Genomic DNA, 18,914 nt, shown 5'->3' with positions numbered 1-18,914 from the left:
CGAGACGCGCGTTACTTGGACGAAAGTTTATCGTAAGAGTCGACGAGGATAGACAAAGCCACGGGCAAACCATAATCTCGCCGTAATGCACTTTCGTACAAGTAGCGCTTAGATAGTGGCATGGTTGGAAAATGGACAAGGCCATTATTATTATTGTTATTATTATTATTATTATCAATCGTCGATGTTGTCGATGTTTTTTTTTAAGCTTTTAGTCTTTAAAGCCTTACTTACATACGTGAGACTGTGATCGACTACCTCGGTTCATCCACCTTTACATTATGATCATCATTATCATCATCATTATTATTACAACTTCTACTACTACTGCTGCTACTACTACTGCTACTACGACGACTGCTACTACTACTACTACTACTACTACTACTACTACTACTATTATTATTATTGTTATTATTATTGTTGTTATTAATTATTATAATACATGGAGGAAGATTTTTTAACAAACGACAAACGTTCCAGGATGCCGGATCGTCCTTCGATGTTGTTCCTTCAATGAGGCCTGTCGTGTTAGTGGGACCATCTTTGAAAGGTTACGAAGTTACCGATATGATGCAGAAGGCGCTTTTTGACTTTTTGAAACATAGATTCGAGGGAAGGTAGAGATCGTTCGTTCCCTTATCTTCCTTACCACTCGCGTCACGAGCACTTGATCCGATTAAGCCAACGATTTGCTTCTATTTTCCCTTCTCAATGTTTTAGAATTATCATAACGAGGGTAATGGCCGACATTTCGTTGGCCAAGAGATCCATGCTTAACAATCCGACCAAACGAGCTATCATGGAGAGGTCGACGAGTAGAAGTAGTTGCTTAGCGGAAGTGCAGGCTGAAATCGAGAGAATCTTTGAACTTGCCTCGACGCTCCAGGTATGTAACTGACATTACTTTATTAAACTACCAAGCGATATTGGTAATGGGTATACATTAATGCTCCTTCGTCATTATTATTAGTCGTTATTTATTTATTAATTTATTTCTTTTATTTTTTACCATTTATCGTATAAAAGTGCCGTGGAATATTTACGTCAAGTCAGTCGACTCGCTACGACTCTGGGGCATTACGCATTATTTTTCACGTCCATGTGACATTTCGTCGCTCGGCTATCGTTCCTTCCTTATCTAATCGTAAAGGAAAATTTACTATTTCGAATTCTTATACCTTCTCACTGTATTTCATCAACTTTCATTCCACTCGGCCGTTTTCTACGAAACAACATAATACCAACAGCGTGTAATAAAAGAAAAATTCTGGAATAATAATTATATTTCGCGTAAAACTGTAGCTTGCAATGTGTCGATAGCCGAGTATTCCTTGCCGAATTCATAAAGACGCCATTCACATCTAACCAAGGCCAAATAATAATATAATATTATGAATTAAAAATGTAACCGCGCAAACGACAAAAGGCCAAAATCGAGAATTTAACTCCGACGCGTCCTTGCGCAATACGTACGCGTGAGCGTCAATTCTGATTATACGAGTATTATATCTCGCGCCCTTGTCGTGACATTGTAACGGATACGAATGCCCCGGTGCGCTCCTTTCGACGGTGCAAATCGTCATTATGTGCGATTGTTGCAGCTGGTCGTGCTGGACTGCGACACGATAAACCACCCATCGCAGCTGGCCAAGACGAGCCTGGCACCGATAGTCGTGTACCTGAAGATCTCCTCGCCGAAGGTTCTGCACAGGCTGATAAAGTCCCGAGGCAAGTCCCAGGCACGACACCTCAATGTGCAAATGGTCGCCGCGGAGAAGCTCTCGCAGTGTCCGCCCGAGATGTTCGACGTAATCCTCGACGAGAATCAGCTGGACGAGGCCTGCGAGCACATGAACGAGTACCTCGAGGCTTACTGGCGCGCCACGCATCCGCCGGTCATATCGGCGGTGCCCCGGTCGATACCAGCCCCGGACGCACCCACCGACGGCCTTGCATCCCGCGTCGTCACCTCAGGTACGCCACCGCTGCTCGTAAAAAAAAATCCGCGTCCCTCGCGCGATTAACAACAACCGATCGGGTTCATTCGTTCACGGACTAACCAAAAGCCTTCTCGATCGTTCTCTAATCATTTTTTTTTTTTTTATTTATTTATTTTTTTTATTCGTTTCTCTCTCTCTCTCTCTCTCTCTCTCTCTCTCTCTCTCTCTCTCTTTATTCTCCTCGTCCCGTTCAGCTGGCCATCGTGAGAGCTACTACGGCCACGTGCCAAGAGGTAACTGAGCCCAACTTTTCCTCGCACGATTTTACTCGTCGTCTTTTATACGAACGCGTTTCACCCTTACTTTATCTTTGTGTCGTAGCACTTATACGTCTTAAAACGTATTAACGATACATACTCTATCCTGCATCTCATACATACGTGCACACACTCGCGTGCAGAGAGAGAGAGAGAGAGAGAGTGTGTGTGTGTGTGTGTGTGTGTGAGTGAGAGTGCGCGTGTGTGTGTGCGTGTGCGTGTGCGCGAAAGATATGATTGGAAAGTGCGCACGTGGATAATGATGCATGATTTAAGGGAAAAGGCACCAATGTTTAAATTCGTGTACTAGTTGTATGCCCATATGTTGTCTGACGCTGCTGTATCTTATAAATGAGTGAACAATGTGAGAACTTGTTCCCACAGATTTTATTATATACTTTATGTGGAAGGCTTAAAAAGTAAAATTTTTATTTTCAAAACTTCGGATTCACCTCTCGCATGCTTTTCATTCAATGCCACACGCACGCTGTCACCAAGCAGTACATATTGTTATTCATATTATTTCAAGGCCTTCACGTATCAAGTGCACTCTATTGTATTAAAATGTGGCAGCGATCAAAATCGGCATTTGGTCCTTCATCATTCGGTCATTCGGTCATTCGGTCTATCGGTCAATCGGTCGTACGGTCAATTGGTCATTTATTTGCAAAAGCTACCAAAGAACGCTCGCGCTCATACGTTCCTACGTTCGTCGGGGATAAAGTGTCGTTGACCCATTTACCTTGTCAACCTTTCATTATCATTTAACTATTATTTTTCATGGCAATTTTTATTTCTCGAATGTCGGCGCAAGCGAACGTCGAATGCTCGATAAGCATAACATTATAGGGATATCATTAGCTCATTTTGTGTTTCTTTTCAGACACAATTTACGGATCAACGCATTTGTACTCACCGCAGTGAGAGCGAGGCGCGCTTGTACTTCCGCTCACCCCGTTAGTTCAAAAACCTTCACCTTTGCTCAATCGTGTTTCTTTTTCTTTGTCTCTGTGCATTGGCTCATTATTATTTGCGCAATATTATGCGTTCACACCCACAACCCCAACTCCTCCTCACGCAACAACGCACACACGGACCATCCTCCCTACTTCCTCAACGGTACTCTATTAACACGCGCGCGTTACGTTGCATTTAATCACGTCGAAACTATCGTCATGGACACTCGTTATTATCTGGACATTTTGATTCACGTGCACGACGAGCCACCGACCATCCTCGCTCCTCCCGCCACGACATTTCAATAAGCAACCTTTCGTATAATCATCGTGTCTCCATGATACATCAGCGCGACACGCGACACGTGACACGCGAAGGACGACGACGACGACGACGACGACGACGACGACGACGACGACGACGCCGCTCTCTCGCTGTTCGACAAAAGTCTTACCGAGACGTCTAGCAATGCGACTCGAGCGAGCGAGCGAGCAAGCAAAATGGCTTAAAGGATAAACGACATAGTTGTTAAGCTACGGCATTTTGGACGAGACGCCAGAGGAAGCGTTGGGAATCTCTTCTGGCCATGGGAGACCGGGCGAGTGACCATTCTAAAAACATTGCACCATTGACGAGGGAAGGAATTTCGCCGCGTCTCATCATTTTGCATTCTTGCCAATATAAGCCAATCTAGCGATCATTATAAGAAGTAACCTTAGTAATTGTTGTCTGTCTCTGTGTGAGTGTGTGCGTGCGTGCGTGCGTGCGTACGTGCGTGCGGGCGTGCGTGCGGGCGTGAGAGCGGGACGGATATGGAAATGTCAATCTATCTTTGATTTCTTTTGTTTCGCGGGGAAAGATATGGAACCGCTAGCTGCTACGGGGATCATCAGAAAAGAGGTGAGGGTCGCCGTAAGTCGGGGACCCAACGCTTAACGAGTCTCTTGACTTCGTTTTCCTCCGCTACTCTTCTGCCTCCCCCCTCTCCCCAACTTCGTGCCTCGTCTATATATCAAGTGAATGAGCAAATTAAAGGGAGGATTGGGCCGCCATCTGCGCGACGACGAGCAATTATCCTCTCAGTAAAGACGAGTTGGGGACCGATTAGAGCCATTCCCATTTGCGTTTTTTGTTTAGCCGAAGCCTAGGCAGAATGAGACATAGTGGAAACAATACATAGACGAGTTTCTTTTAGGTTTCATTTTTTATAAGACCCGAGCACGAGTGCGCGTTCGTAAGTACGAAACAGGACAAACAGGTTTCAGATAATTTTCATGCATGGACTAGGATGAAATAGTTTTTTTCCCCCCCCCCCCTCCCGGTACCATACCTCCTCCCGCTACCCTCATCACCGCCACCCTCTTCATTAGGAAGATTAAACATTTTGTATTCTTGAGCACGACGGCCACGATATTAAATCTCTTTTCCTCGGACGAAATAATAATAATAATAATAATAATAATAATAATATAGAGCCACGACTGTATTGCAAAGCCGTGCGTGCTAACTTTCCCTCCAGCCACGCCAGACTGCGGCCAAATGGCCCTTTGCGGCGTACGCGTCGTTGATTTGACTTTTCTTTTCACCCGTTTTGCAGTTCCTCAGAATCCTTGCGCTCTCTTTCCCCATAATTACCCTGCCGACGAAGCAGTAGGATATAGAACATGTCCGAAATAATTGCAACGTTATGTCGAAATTTTATACAAACGATTACGTACTTTCGACGCGTAGGACATTCTTTCCACGGCCCCCCGCCCGCCCCTTTCTCAACTTTCTCAACTTTCTCACCTTTCTCACCTTTATCTCAAATTCCCTCGCCCCTCTTTATTACCTCGATGCAGCTTTCAATTCAAATTTAAACGCCTATGTTCCGTCGTGAAAAGCATGCCTTTATCACGTCAAATGCTGTGTCTTGCACGGAGGTTGTGTGTGGTGTGATGAATTTTCAACGATATCGTGCGTATAAAAATCCACGAATTCTCAGAATTCGAATTATCCAAATTATCAAGACCCTCCCCTCTCAAATAAATTTCAATTAACGTTTTTACTTGCATGCCGAGTGTAAATGGTTGTCGTAGATGTAGCAGTCATTCGGTCGATTGATCGATGTTTTGTCTCATCGCCTATTAAGCCTTTACATTGAATAGAATTTTGTATGAAATAATTGTCCAGCCGTGTTATCGCTTATGATAATTCATTAATGTAAAGACTCGATATGCTGCTTTGATTTGTGTGGTCTAAGTAAAGAAGTTGCATATGATAATTACACTTTCACTTGGTGTTTTTAGGATGAGATGTCTTACATTACTGTATAACAATGCACAATTAATATTCAGAATTCCGTTCGATAACGCAATTACGCAATAACGTTAAAATCATTTATTAGCACTTGGCTATTGGCTATTATATTGCGCGTTACGCATTTCATTGCAAAATCGGCGAGCGGCCGATCCCTTTGACGATTGAAGCTTGCGAACGTTGAAATTTATACAGAATGTAAAAGATCGCCAAATTGTCAATTGTCGTGAGCTTGATACGATGATCATGGTGCGTCGTATTAATGATTTTCTTGTGCAAACAGGGCTTAGCGGTACTCGGCGCTCGCGCCTCGAGAGGACCGATCGAGGCGAGCACTACGGCGATAATTACGGGGAGCGGGGGGAGGATGACGAGGAGCCGTTCCCCGGTTCCGTGGATATCCGTCGCTCCCGCCTCGAACGCACCGACCGAGGCGAGCATTACGGAGAGTACTACGGGGATCGGGATGAAGAGGATCCATACCCGGGGATCGGTCCCGGAGATTATGGAAGCGTGCGTCGCAGTCGACAGCAGCAGCAGCAGCAACAACAACAACAACAACAACAACAACAACAACAGCAGCAGCAGCAGCAGCAGCAGCAGCAGCAGCAGCAGCAGCAGCAGCAGCAGCAGCAGCAGCAGCAGCAGCAGCAGCAGCAGCAGCAGCAGCAGCAGCAGCAGCAGCAGCAGCAGCAGCAGCAGCAGCAGCAGCAGCAGCAGCAACTACAACAGGACCAGCGCGTGCTCAATGCCATTTAAGAATTGGGCCCTTGGGACCTGTCGCTACTGCGCTCTCCTCGTTTGCGCACGACCAACCATTAACGCGGGCCTGCCTTCCTCATTGGTGTTGCTCTCTCTTCTCGCGCAGATCCGCACGCGAGCGTGAAAGCTACGGAGCAATTGGAGTCTGTGCCAATGTCCATCGATGGGAGAATGGAGCAACCTGGAGTTCATCCTCGAGCAGCCGTCATGCATTGTCGTCTATACTTTCTCATAATTTCTGCTCACACTTAACATTAACTCCCCTCGGTGACTCTTAACTTACCTCAGACAAAGCCAACTCTGTATTTACAAAGCCGATAGACTCGCTCTTAATCTTTCCGTTATCTCGTTAATCTGCAGCAGGATTTTAGCGGAAGGATCCCTGTCGCGTGGCATTAATAATCAATCAGAGTGCGATAATCGTATGAGGCGACGGTGCAATTAATCTAGCACAATTAGCACGCGCATTCGACAAGTGCGCGATAAAGGGAAATTTTTGGTTGTCGGAAGGGAGGGAGGGAGGGAGGGAGGGAGGGAGGAGGGTGGTAGAGTAACAAAGAAGCTCTTGAAAATCCAAAAAAAAAAACAAACAAAAACAAAAATAAATTCTCGGGACTTTGTCTTGGAAACGTCTCCTCGCGGATCCCCATTGGCATCTGGGCTAATAGTGATACTCGACCGACCTTCGGCTCATCGTTATATACCATCGCACTGCAGCCACTACAGCGACTCAAAATTAATAATCAATTAGCGAGCTGCGAAATTCTCGCCCGGCCAACGCCATTTGAATTGTCGTCATTTCGTTTTCAGAAATTTGTCCGCGAGGTCGTCAGAGAGGAAGAACGAGAGTAAGCGGCATCAGGGCGTGCGCTTGAGTGTGTTTACGTGTGTATGCGCGCGCGTACGTACATGTTGATAGTGACGTTGATCGTAGTAGTAGTGCTGATGGTATCGGTGTAAGGTGTGCGCGAGATAAATGGGGTAAGAGACGTAGGAGGATTTTGCAAGAAACAAGTATTACGAATAGTGAATTTCTTTTAGTTTTCGAATCTTCATTTGAAAAAGTACTTAAAGGCATAGATAAACATATTAGGTAAGATAAAATACGCCAAAGAATAATATACGCGAGTCTGCTACGTTTATAAATTTTAATATAGAGTTTACCATAATGAGGAATACAAATGCAAATGTCACTTTCACTTTCGTGTATATAGTATAATGTAAATATACGTACGCGTGCGAATGTGATAAGGCTCAGTAATAAATGACAATTGAATATGAAAAAATGAAAAAGAAAAACAACAACAACAACAACAACAACAACAACAACAACAACAACAACAATAACAACCAAATTATAATAATGAAAATAACTAAATATTAAATAAATGATGTCACAAAGTGTAAAGCCATTTGACACGGATCCACTTAGACTAATTGTGATCTGTTAGCGCGGAGAACTGTAAATACTGTAAGAAATTCTTTAATAATATCGAAGAAATATAAAACAGCGTCGGTTGCCGCGATAAGGACACCGAGTCCATTTATTTTAACGACTAACCACGATCAATCCCATAACTGTTGTATTTTTTCTCAAGACTTTATATGTATTAATGAAGCTCCTTTGAACTTTATACCTAAAGCCTCAAACGATTACATAAATGTACATGTACGGCATGATCTGTCGATCATTTGTATGAGCGAGTCCCTTCGCTGTTATCCATGCGTGCAATACCTGTATAATTACAAATAATAATTCTACGACTAATGAAATTCAATCTAAATGAACAAATGAGAAATTGAATTTGTATGGAGAAGAGTCTTTTGTTTTTCTTTCTCACTCGCATTCAATTACTCTGCCAATCGGTGATAAATTTCATATGATGTATAGGAAAAAATTTCTGTATTGTGTGCTAAAGGAATGTCCCGGTAATTAGTAACTGTACGAATTGAGTTGTTTCAAAAATTGTCAACGTACGTCTTTCGGCTATCAAAATTCGGCATTGAAACCTCGAGCTAAGCGGCTCGATCATTTACTTTGAAAACAAAACAAAAAATAAAAACAAAAAAAAAAATTAATAAATAAAAAAAAAAAATAAAGCAATGGTCGCACCTCTCGATGCTTCAAAGACGAACAGTTTCAAGTTAAATCAACCGATAATACCGATAAGTTCATCATAGCACCAAGTTCCACATTAAATCGCCACGCGCTGGGTTTTGAATGCCGTATCACGATAGCAAACAAATGCGTTTTGAGTCACGACTCCTTTGACTTTGTGCTTAAAATTATAACGAACAGAGACGAGTGTATAGATGTAAAAAGCCGAAGATGTTGATTATGTCACCAATTGAAAAGAAAACAAACAAAAAAACTAAAAAAAAAAAAAAAAAAAAAAAAATAAAAAAAAAAAAAAAAAAAAAAAAATTAACAAAACAAAAAACAAAAAAACTTTTTGCACCACTTCTTGTACGAAACTTCGATGACCTTTTGACAAGTTTAATACTTAACGATGTCTTCAGATACTTTAACAATTCCACCCGCTGGAGGCTCCAAAGGTTTTTTGTTTGCGATATTTTTATCAAACGTGTCATTCTCTAGATAAATTATTATTTTTTACCACATAGCCTCCAAGCCATTATAATATCATTATTCACTAATTAAAGAGGCTCGTATTCGCAATTAATGGTATATTTATATATTATATATATATATATATATATATATATATATATAATGGTTGAAAAATAGTGAGAAAAGCTCCAGAGCCTCTAAAAATAAATCAACAGTGCATGTATTGTATGATTGTATATATTTCCGCGTCCTTAAAAATGATTAAAGATTTTACTCTCTCCTTGCTATTATAATTAATTAATATTAATTCCTCGTAATAATTATTAATTTCTTCTTATTAATTTCTAAATAAAGAAAGAAAAAATCAAATACAAGATAACAACATTAAAAATACCAAAGATGTTCAAATTAGCATTTTAAACAATATGAGCCTTGAATTACTAAACGAATCAGCATAATATTGACGGTAAATGCTTCTTACATATTTCTCTTCAGACGTTATGCGATTGAGCTTAATAATTTTTTCTAAATTGAAAGCGGAAAATACGTTTTGAATAATTAGAATGCGTCAAAGGTGATTTTTGTAATGTTCTTGTAAGGATCCTTGGAAGACAAAGTGCGATAGCGTGCTATGTGAAGCCCTTTCGTCGCTATAGAAAGAAGTATAATTTTCAATATTCCATGAGCGTTCACCAGATATGTTGAAGCACCTTCATAAAAAATCACTTTCTCCTAGTAGTACTTTGTGCGAGTAATACATAAGCAAGTACTTTATGATGATGGTGTTCTTCGAGTACAAGATTCCGACGTCACCAATCACAAAAACTTGTTTACATTCTGTAATAGATACTCGATCTTATATGCACGAGATAGGAAGTAAGTAAGTTTGGTACAGAAAGTTTCAATCACTCGAAAATGCGTTCGCTGTCGCTTAAAATGGTCAACCTCGTGTGGTAGAGATTGTCAATCGTCGCTCAAAGAAACCGAATGGACCAGCGATACGCAATTTAATGGTTACGAATATTAATTTTTCGCCTATTATTGCAGGTCGAGAAGAGATTCTCCGATATCGGACATACCAGGTTCTTTCGTTATTATAACTTCTAATTCGTGACAGCCGATTCGCATAATTAGGACATTTTTTCCGTTACACAATGAGAATTAGCTGAGTTGAGCGAATGCGGATGTCACCGTCTATATTTGGAGGTAAACATCCCATTATTTACTTTCTCGGCAAATCTCTACATCGATTGGAAATAATATTAGAACCCCCAATTCAATGAACGAGTAAATAAAATTTTTCAACCATTAATAAAGGATTTAGCACTTCATACCGTAACAATCGTTAGATGGGCGGAAAACTTATCCGTGATGAAAAATATCCGTGTACATCTAATTAATGAACGTTATATGATTTCACGTAGACTCGAGCTTATAATTGAAGAATAATCTGCAATTTGCAGCACGACACGGTAATGCGTTTTTTTTTTCCAAACGATATCGAAAGATCAATCAAGAATGGAATATGGATTATTCGAAGGAATGATAGGAATTCGAGTAATTCTGTTAACAATTATGACGAGTGAATTCAATAAATAAACAGCAGCGAGAAAGCAATCGATGACTCGTGACTGAAAGACATTTTTTTTTTCCTTAATGAAATTTTGTATTACATGTATATTACCGATTTTACGATTATGGGTCAGTATATTCCATTTTTTTTTTTTTTTTAACAGCAAAGAGAAACCTTTTCATTTCAAAATTCAAGCTTAAGAAGTCGATTAAAGACATTTTGCAGTAAAATGAGTTTACGCTGAACGCGATAAAGGTCTATGTTGTCATACTAGAGCCTGTTCTCTCTCTCTCTCTCTCTCTCTCTCTCTCTCTCTCTCTCTCTCTCTCTCTCTCTATGTCTGGAATAAGACTAAATCCTCTGTTTTCCAATATAAACCATGTGAATTATCGCAAGACAGACGAATCTCCATTGTTTACCTCGAGAACGGTAATGCAGTTAGATGCACCTTGATGGAAGGATGCGACAGTGATCCGAAGGATAATCGCCCGAGAGAACTTCCAATTCCTCGCGCTTTTCTACGCTAAAATAAAACATCAAGTCGAATATTTTCCGGAGAACTCCGCTCCATGAAATAATTAGCGATATTATCAAAGGTGGATCATTCGACGCGGTAATCGGAATGTCGTAGCGAAGCGATGGATAAACGAACCGAAAAAACCAACATAACCGTCGTCAACTTACTTTGGTTATTCGCCCGACTATTCCTCTTCCCAAAACCTAATCGTCGCACGGAGACGAGCTCGGTCACGGATTCACGAGCTTTCGCGTCTACATGTGATTCGTGCAACTGTCGAATGTCGCACTTTCTTCCTCTCGTAGTCAGCGAGTTTCATTTTTGGATAAGGCGAGGCTGTTACCTGTTACGCGATTATCGGCATTTATGGCGGAAGGAGCCCGAGTCTGACGATAATCGTGCAAGAGAGAGGATGATGTCTGCACGGCGACGACCATAATCGTTCGAGGATGCCGTTGTGCGCCATTGCTCTCTATCCCGGTCGGTACTCACAATGGGCCGATACCGCGATTTTACGTTATATACCTACGTGACTTGTATATGTATGCTAACGGTCGTTAAACGTGCGACACTCGGCTCTCGATACCAGCTCCTTTCCATTTCACATAGCGAGATGCGAATGGCCAGGCGATTTCCCATAAAGTCTGTCGATCGACGGACTCTAGCCGATCGTCCTTGTTCCAATTACTACTTGAAACCTATTACTCTTATCATTATTATTGTTATTGGTTTTTGTGTGCGGACGTGTATGTATCATGACTCCGTTAAATGATCGTGTTTTCCTGCAGGTTTGGTAAGTTTTCGGCAGAGAGCCGAGTCGATCTGGCGTCATCGTTCCCATTAGCTTTCTCAATGCCCGAGAACGGCGGTTTCGCCTGCGAACCTAAATGTCTCTTATCCAAGGAAAGTCAATGCGATAAGAATGAAAAGGCCATGGACTACTACCTGCTTTAAGAATACTCGTGACCCCAACTCCGACACTTGCCGCACATTAACTGGACGTTATTATTATTTATTTCCGAATATTATGTACCGCGTGTCAAGCGTTTAATGAATTCCTCAGCTTGTAATCGGATATACACACACACACACACGCGCGCGCGCACGCACGCACACGCACACATTACGAATTACTGATCTTATTAAAAAGTGCTCGCAGGCTAACCGGATTATTTTTTACTTTATTAAAACGACGCATTGTATTTGAAAACATTGGGATCGCAGCTTATTATTGCGAATGACGTTATTTGCGCCGATCGTCGTTAGCAAAGAAAAGACAAAAAAAAACTGCTTCACTGCTGTAGCGCAAAGCTCAAGTGCAATCGATGATGCTCATTGGACCGAGTATCGAGTTGGAAGTAATTATCTTATTATTGAGCTTCTGGGGCAATTGTAACAATTGCATCTTTCCTTTCAGTAAATACGATACGTGCGGCCAGGCACTGATCAGTTTGCTTAAAACACTCTGTCGCGAGGATAAATCGATAATATAATCGAATGGAGGAGGGAGAGCGCGCGAACGTAAGTTTTTTGTTTATCGCGTGCAGTCGATATGGCAGGAAGGGAGAAGCCGACGAGATCGGTAAATGCGCCCCCTCATAAGTATGTATAAATTATCTAAAAGGTCAATAAATTTGGAATGAACGTGATATCAATTGTGTATTAATTTTACATTACAATTAAAGAGTGCGATTGAGGATAGAGAAGCAATGAATAATGCAATTTTTATCATATTCACGATATTTAATATTAGAGGCTCTCTGTAGCCTAAGTATTTACGTGGGGTGGGGTGGGGGAGGGGGGGAGGGAGGGAGCGGAGAGACATAATATTACAAAAATATTTACAATATCGTTTTAAAAATACGAGCGACGCTCGTATTCGTCGATCAGTCATTGGTATGAAGAGACGTAATGACGCTTATACATTCGTTAGCATACGGCAATTTTCGATTATTATTTACAGAGTTCCAACGTTCTTCGAACGATGCGACTTTTTAGTTAATTTGAATGGCACGGAACTTCTTGTTTGCAACAACATGTTTGCCCAACTAAAGAAGCACATGACCGTCCGTGTCGCCAATACAAGCAACAGATTTATTACATTTAATAATAATACGTGAATAACAATGATTGCATAGGTGAAACCTCAGGTGCAAAACAAACGATTGAATTGTTTTTCGTTGATGAATCGCGCTGCTTAATAAACGCTTTAATTTTTTTCCCATTTTCTCTCTCATTCTCTCTCCTTTCTTTTTATTATTATTATTATTACTCTTTTTTTTCGTTTTTTTTCTTTTTTTGTTTTTTTTTGTTTTTTTCTTTTTTTTTGTTTTTGGTTGTTTTCATTTCAAAGTGAAACTATATGGGCAAAGTAACTACTAAGGACGACCGAGGGTCGGAAATCGCTTTCTCTTTGGTTGATTGCGTTCGTAAAATATTTTGCAAAAGCTGGGGCAACGGTAGCCCGGAACACGCAAAGCAGGAAGTATACAGTATGTATCCACGTTTTGAGTGTTCCTCTTTGCACTCAAAAAATAAATAAATGTTCTTATGTCTAGCTATATTGAGAGAGATTTTTGGACATTCAGCCCTTCAAATAATTGAACGTGTCTTTGGAAAATTATATTAATTTCGTTATGCATATACGTATGCGCGCGCGCGCGCGCTCAAGTATATATATATTTTTTTCTTTGTTTTTTGTCTGCTCGTTGCTCGTCGTGCGATCCGAGTGAGCGAGCTGGTGTGCGCGCGCGCGCAAACTAAAGTCACACTGATTAATTACAAATCGTGCATGTACGACCATCAATTTTCAGTAAATAAAGTACCTTTATAATGTGAAAATAATGTGTGTCGATAATGATTATAAATAAGGCACGTAACATGCGCATGCGTAGCAAATAATTTCTCATCCGAATCTACTTCAATCTAATCTGTTTAAATACGAAGATAAGACTTACCGTAAAATTTCACAACAATCGATTACTCGTTCAATATCTAACATACACAAATACGTATTATGCTTTAGCACTTCCGGCCTCGTTTAATCCCATTAGGATTTCGTTGTCTTAATTAACTCGCTCCACTTAAGTAATAAGAAGAACCTACATACAATTCCATACAACTACCTTTGGTACACTTTATATATTACTGACTAAATACGTAATAGTTCTCTTTCACTTCGTCCTTTAGAACTGACGCCGAGGAAATTATTTACAAAGAGCAGAGAGTCAAGTGGACATTGTTGAAAGGTAACGCAAGACGTTCGAATGGCGAATTAATCGCGAGGGCGCGAAAGATTCGCAAAAGTAAGTTAAAACAAAACAAAACAAAAAAAAAAAAACAAAAAAACAACAACAACATTAACAATACCGACAATAACGACAACAACTACAGCAGCAACAACAACAACAGCAATGCGTGAAACGATGAAAAGCTACACTGTATTTGCGTAGTTGTAATTATTATCCTTTACAAAATACAAGTTAACGGTGTTGCGGCTATTACTCTATAGACAGAGGGCTGTTGGACGTAGCTGCGCAGCTTTTCCAATTAATTATTACGTCGATTATGTCTGTCATTTGAAAGAAGACGATGAAGCGGAGGAAAAACGGAAGAGTGAGAGAGAGAGTGAGAGAGAGAGAGAGAGAGAGAGAGAGAGTACCGATTGGCCGGCTGACAATTACCGATCAAGCGCGTGCAAAAGACTCGTATGGTAAAATCGACTTGTGCCTGCTGATCGGATTCGCGAACGCGTCCCTCGACACACTTCAAATGAACAAATAATTCTCGTAATCCGTGTAAGACGTGGCGGAGATGTGTTTGGTGGTGAGGGGCGTGGATGGCAGACTCTTTAAGGATTGCTGTGGCCGAGGCTGTTGCGAGTTATACGTCGCGACGATCCTCGATTGCTGCTGCTGCTGCTGTTGCTGCTGCTGCTGCTGCTGCTGCTGCTGCTGCTGCTGCTGCTGCTGATGATGATGATGATGATGATGATGATGATGATGTAGGCTCAGGGAACTTAAGTGACGTTGGCCCATCTGTTTGTCGTTGCTGACGCTCTTATCTACGTTGTTCTTGTTGTGATGGAGGCTGTTGTTGTTATTATTGTTATTGCTGTTATTGTTGTTGCTGTCGTTGTCGTTGTCGATGTCGATGTTGTTGACTTTGCTGTGGTTATTCACGTGGCTGTGGATGTGATTATGGCTGTGTAGGTGACTGTGCCGGTAGGCCAGATGATTATTATTATTATTATGACTGTGATTATGGTGGTTTTTGCTGCTACTGGTGCTGGTGGTGGTGGTGGTGGTGGTGGTGGTGGTGCTGGTGGTGGTGGTGCTGCTGCTGCTGCTGCTGCTGCTGTTGTTAGTGCTGATGCTGGTAATGCTGTTGACGCTGATGCTGTTGTTATTGTTGTTGCTCTTCTCGTTAAAGAGGTGACGATAGTGAGGTCCCTGTAGCTGTAGCCTCGACATCGCCAGGGCTATGCTCGAGTCCGATGCCCACATGCTCTGTAATAGAAATTTCAAGTCATTGGAATCCTTGAACATACCGCTAACGCATAAAATTCCTACCGACTTTTAATCAAACTCCGCCACGAGACATTCAATCGTCAAATTAATATCGCTCCGTTTTATTATTTTGGACTTTTTTTAGTTACGTTTTAGTTTGTCGCCGAGCGCGACAAACACTTGCAAGCAAATCGGCCGATCTAAGCGCGAGAAAAAAATGTCCTCTAATCATTATCTATATCGGAAAATTTCAGTTCGTATGTACGATTAAGGGGAGAGAACGAGAGAAAAGGCTCGTCGTTAAATTTACCGTGCGTCGTTGCGTGCACGCACACATGTCAGCGCGACATAGCGGTACCTTTCGTCTGTGAGGATTATAATCAGGATTGCGCCTGATGCGGAGATGTCGATCAACGCTTGCCCAGCGCTGGGTCACTTTAAGCGGCGAATCATCGGGGTGCAGCTTTCTCTGGTACTCCTCGCCCTCGCATACCTCGTACAGGGAGAATTGCTCGACCCGCTCGTTAGAGCTGTAGCAGCTGAGAAGCATCTGGATGAGCTCGTCGACCGTCGTCTTCTCGGAGACGAGCAAACTCTTGTACTTGGACTGTGTAAAAGAATAAACAAAAGCAAAAAATAAATTAATAAAAATAAACACAACAACAACAACAACAACAACAACAACAAAAATAAAAAACAAACAAACAAACAAAAAACATCCATGGCTTAGTTTTATTCTACTTTTATATAAAAGAGAAAAGCGAGAGAGAGAAATAATGTCTCGTGCATATTAGTAGAGAGCGAAGGTATATCTCGACGTGGCAAAAGTTATTTTATGCTCCGCTGCTCAAACATCAAAAAACCATGACGTGTTCTTACCCCAGACATAAGAGCGCTGTCGTAAATTTTGACGAGTCCGCCTCGGCGTGTCTGCAGAGAGAATCTGTAAGAAGCGGAAGATTGTTCCCGTTAGTGAGAGAGATATCAGGAGAGGATTATCGACTTCGTTTTGGTCGTTGAAGGTGGAAAGGATCGCGAGGTACGGAGGTGGCCTCGGTAATGTCCCCCCTTAAACAGACTCTTTACTTATCATCGACTTTGGCTTCCTTATGATATCTTTTTGCTTCGAAATCGCCCCGCAGCCTCGAATAGTTTGTATTGCGTTAGGAATTGGAGACGAGGATTATAAATGCTATAATGTCGGTCGGGGTGGGGTGGGTGATGAGGATGCAAAGAAAATTCTCGTCGAAACTCACCTCGAGTCACCTCGGGGATGGCAAGACTGCAGTACCGCAGGTCTGGCGTCCTCGTCGAGGGGCAAAACCGTACGGACATTGGCTCTCCTTACGGTCACCTCCATCGTTAAGTAAAAGAGCCGCTGGTCTCGGTGTCTCATTCTGTACTTGTTGAGGAGATTCTGGACAACCTGCCGACACGTCGTCTCGTACGTTATGCTCAAAGTCTTGTACTCGATGTCCGGTCGGAGGCAGTTGGCGTATACCTTAATCGTCGTCTGCAAGCAAAAGCAAAGCCTTGGCTACAGTCACTGTCATAATGGGGATGCTGCGCAAATCATCTAATACCGAGCCGCTAATCTGTCTAATTAAACGAGCCTCCCATCACGAACAACGTCGACACGCGAATTGCCATAATTAGGGAAGATTCCCGGGTCGAGAAGGCGGGTCCGCACAGGCGCAAAATACTCGCGAAACGTGGCGCTCATTAAGCCGGTGCTATTAGCGCGCGAAAACGTGCGTCGACGTCGAGCGGAAGGAGTACCGGTGACGACGAGGGCAGCGAGAGAGAGAGAGAGAGAGAGAGAGAGAGAGAGATAGAGTGACGCAGGCGGGGATGGAAAGTGGTGGGCGGAAGAAGGGCCGGAGACACTCGTCTCATCCGACAATTAGTCCATAATTAAACGAGGCGCGCGCGTCTACCAAATCGACTCCCCCTCGCGCACGGACCCTTAAAATAAAAATCCGTCTACTGGAAATGCGAGGCACGTGCTGCCTCAGGCACGAAGTCTGCCGCGCGATCGATCGAGCGCTCCACGTTTTTACGGGCCACACTTTGGTCTACGCCAGCTAAATCACTGCGGGCACTTGCACTCGGTAAGCTCCTCGCTTCCTCCTTCTCCTCCACCACCACCTACTCCATCGATCCCCGTAACGAAGTTTCGCCCGTGCGAACATTCGTAGACCAAACTCATCGCCATAGAACACTGCCGAACGAGTCACGCGACATCAGCCGCCCTCCAACTCTTCATTACTTCACGTTAAAAAAGGAAACAAGATTAAAAGAAAAAATGATGAAAGAAGAATGAAGAAAGAAGATGAAAAAGAAAAATTGGATTGCGACCTCGCGATTGTCGAGTCGAGCTCTCGCGGGTCGGCGTACTTGCGCTGTGGACGTACGTGCCGCTCTTACGTGCCGGGAAAGCCAATTAGGACTCCTGGCGCGCGGTCCAGCCAGAGCGTCGACAACTCGTAAAATCGAGGCTGGGGGGCGCGCGTTAAGTAAGCCGCTGAAAATCTCGAGTGACACGTATCGCGCGGTTGGCTCTTCGTTCTCTTTGCCCCGATGCTACATCATCTCTCGGACCCTGGGGCACTTTGTCGTATCGTTGCGACGGGGTTATGGGGAGGTATTGCACGAAGAGCAAACGCGAACGTGCCCGAGGAGCCGTGGAACGAGCGGTAATCAGTGTGCAATGTGTGCACGTAATCGCTCGGGATTTTCACGGTGAGTCGTAGGTGGAGGAGAGGTGGAGGAGAAGTGGGGGAGAGGTGGGGGAGAGGTGGGGGAGAGGTGGGGGATAACCTATCGAGGTCGAAGCTCGGCTCTCGCTTTCAATCGCCAATCGGACTCGTGATTCATCCGCAAATTCCGATCAAATTGCGAGTCGCGCGCCGTCTCGGGAAAGTCCAGGAATTGTCCGCGTGCGCGTCGATGCGTCGAGCCTTGGACGCGACACATAGGCGAGTGGACGAGTAGCCGGCAAACAATGCGTTCGGTTATGCCGAGTAGCCGGCGGTGGTGCCATCGTATTGTGATAGAGGGGGAGTGGGAGGAGTGAGGATCAGGGTCGAGCGGTAGCCGTCGATACGCTGGTATCGGCATTTACCGCACGAACGACCCGAGCGTAATAATCGCACCTATTGAACACCGTCGTAGTCTATTTGGAGGGCCGCTCCCGTGCGCCTTCAAATCTCACTACGAAAACCACTAGGTAATTTTACACCTTTTGGGATAACCTCGTTGGGCGCTACTGCGAGACCCGGCCTGACTTTGTATTCTCTCTCGCTCGCGACGCTATTCAGCGTAATAGGATTTCTGGCAACGATATCGGCGTTGTTTGAGTTGCGTGCGGCAGCAGGAGCAAGAACAAAGGCACGGCAAAAGAAAAAAGGAAAAAAAGGAGAGAGAGAGAGAGAGAGAGAGAGAGAGAGAGAGAGAGAGAGTCAAAA

The 18,914-nt window shown here is 43.1% G+C and overlaps 2 protein-coding genes across 2 annotated transcripts in view; one reads left to right on the top strand and one right to left on the bottom strand.

Annotated features, from left to right (window-relative positions):
- Ca-beta (Calcium channel protein beta subunit) overlaps positions 1-11,893 on the top strand; it is a 105,831-nt gene extending 93,938 nt beyond the window's left edge. Inside the window, exons 7-12 of the mRNA XM_011502904.1 lie at positions 484-620; positions 724-889; positions 1,605-1,977; positions 2,198-2,236; positions 5,799-6,105; positions 11,728-11,893. Coding sequence (XP_011501206.1) covers positions 484-620; positions 724-889; positions 1,605-1,977; positions 2,198-2,236; positions 5,799-6,105; positions 11,728-11,893 — 1,188 coding nt within the window. The remainder of the gene's footprint in view (positions 1-483; positions 621-723; positions 890-1,604; positions 1,978-2,197; positions 2,237-5,798; positions 6,106-11,727) is intronic.
- Positions 11,894-14,426: 2,533 nt separating this feature from the next.
- Positions 14,427-18,914, bottom strand: part of rau (RA domain-containing protein rau) — a 31,067-nt gene continuing 26,579 nt past the window's right edge. The window contains exons 3-8 of the mRNA XM_011495774.1: positions 16,704-16,960; positions 16,327-16,390; positions 15,806-16,054; positions 15,378-15,447; positions 15,121-15,212; positions 14,427-14,886 (exon numbers count right to left, since the gene is read on the bottom strand). Coding sequence (XP_011494076.1) covers positions 14,707-14,886; positions 15,121-15,212; positions 15,378-15,447; positions 15,806-16,054; positions 16,327-16,390; positions 16,704-16,960 — 912 coding nt within the window. The 3' untranslated portion in view covers positions 14,427-14,706. The remainder of the gene's footprint in view (positions 14,887-15,120; positions 15,213-15,377; positions 15,448-15,805; positions 16,055-16,326; positions 16,391-16,703; positions 16,961-18,914) is intronic.

This window comes from Ceratosolen solmsi, unplaced genomic scaffold, assembly GCF_000503995.2.
Source record: "Ceratosolen solmsi marchali unplaced genomic scaffold, CerSol_1.0 scaffold10, whole genome shotgun sequence".
Classification (NCBI taxonomy): domain Eukaryota; kingdom Metazoa; phylum Arthropoda; class Insecta; order Hymenoptera; family Agaonidae; genus Ceratosolen; species Ceratosolen solmsi.
The sequence above is the reverse complement of the archived record's forward strand: the minus strand, read 5'-3'. Positions and strand labels throughout refer to the sequence as shown.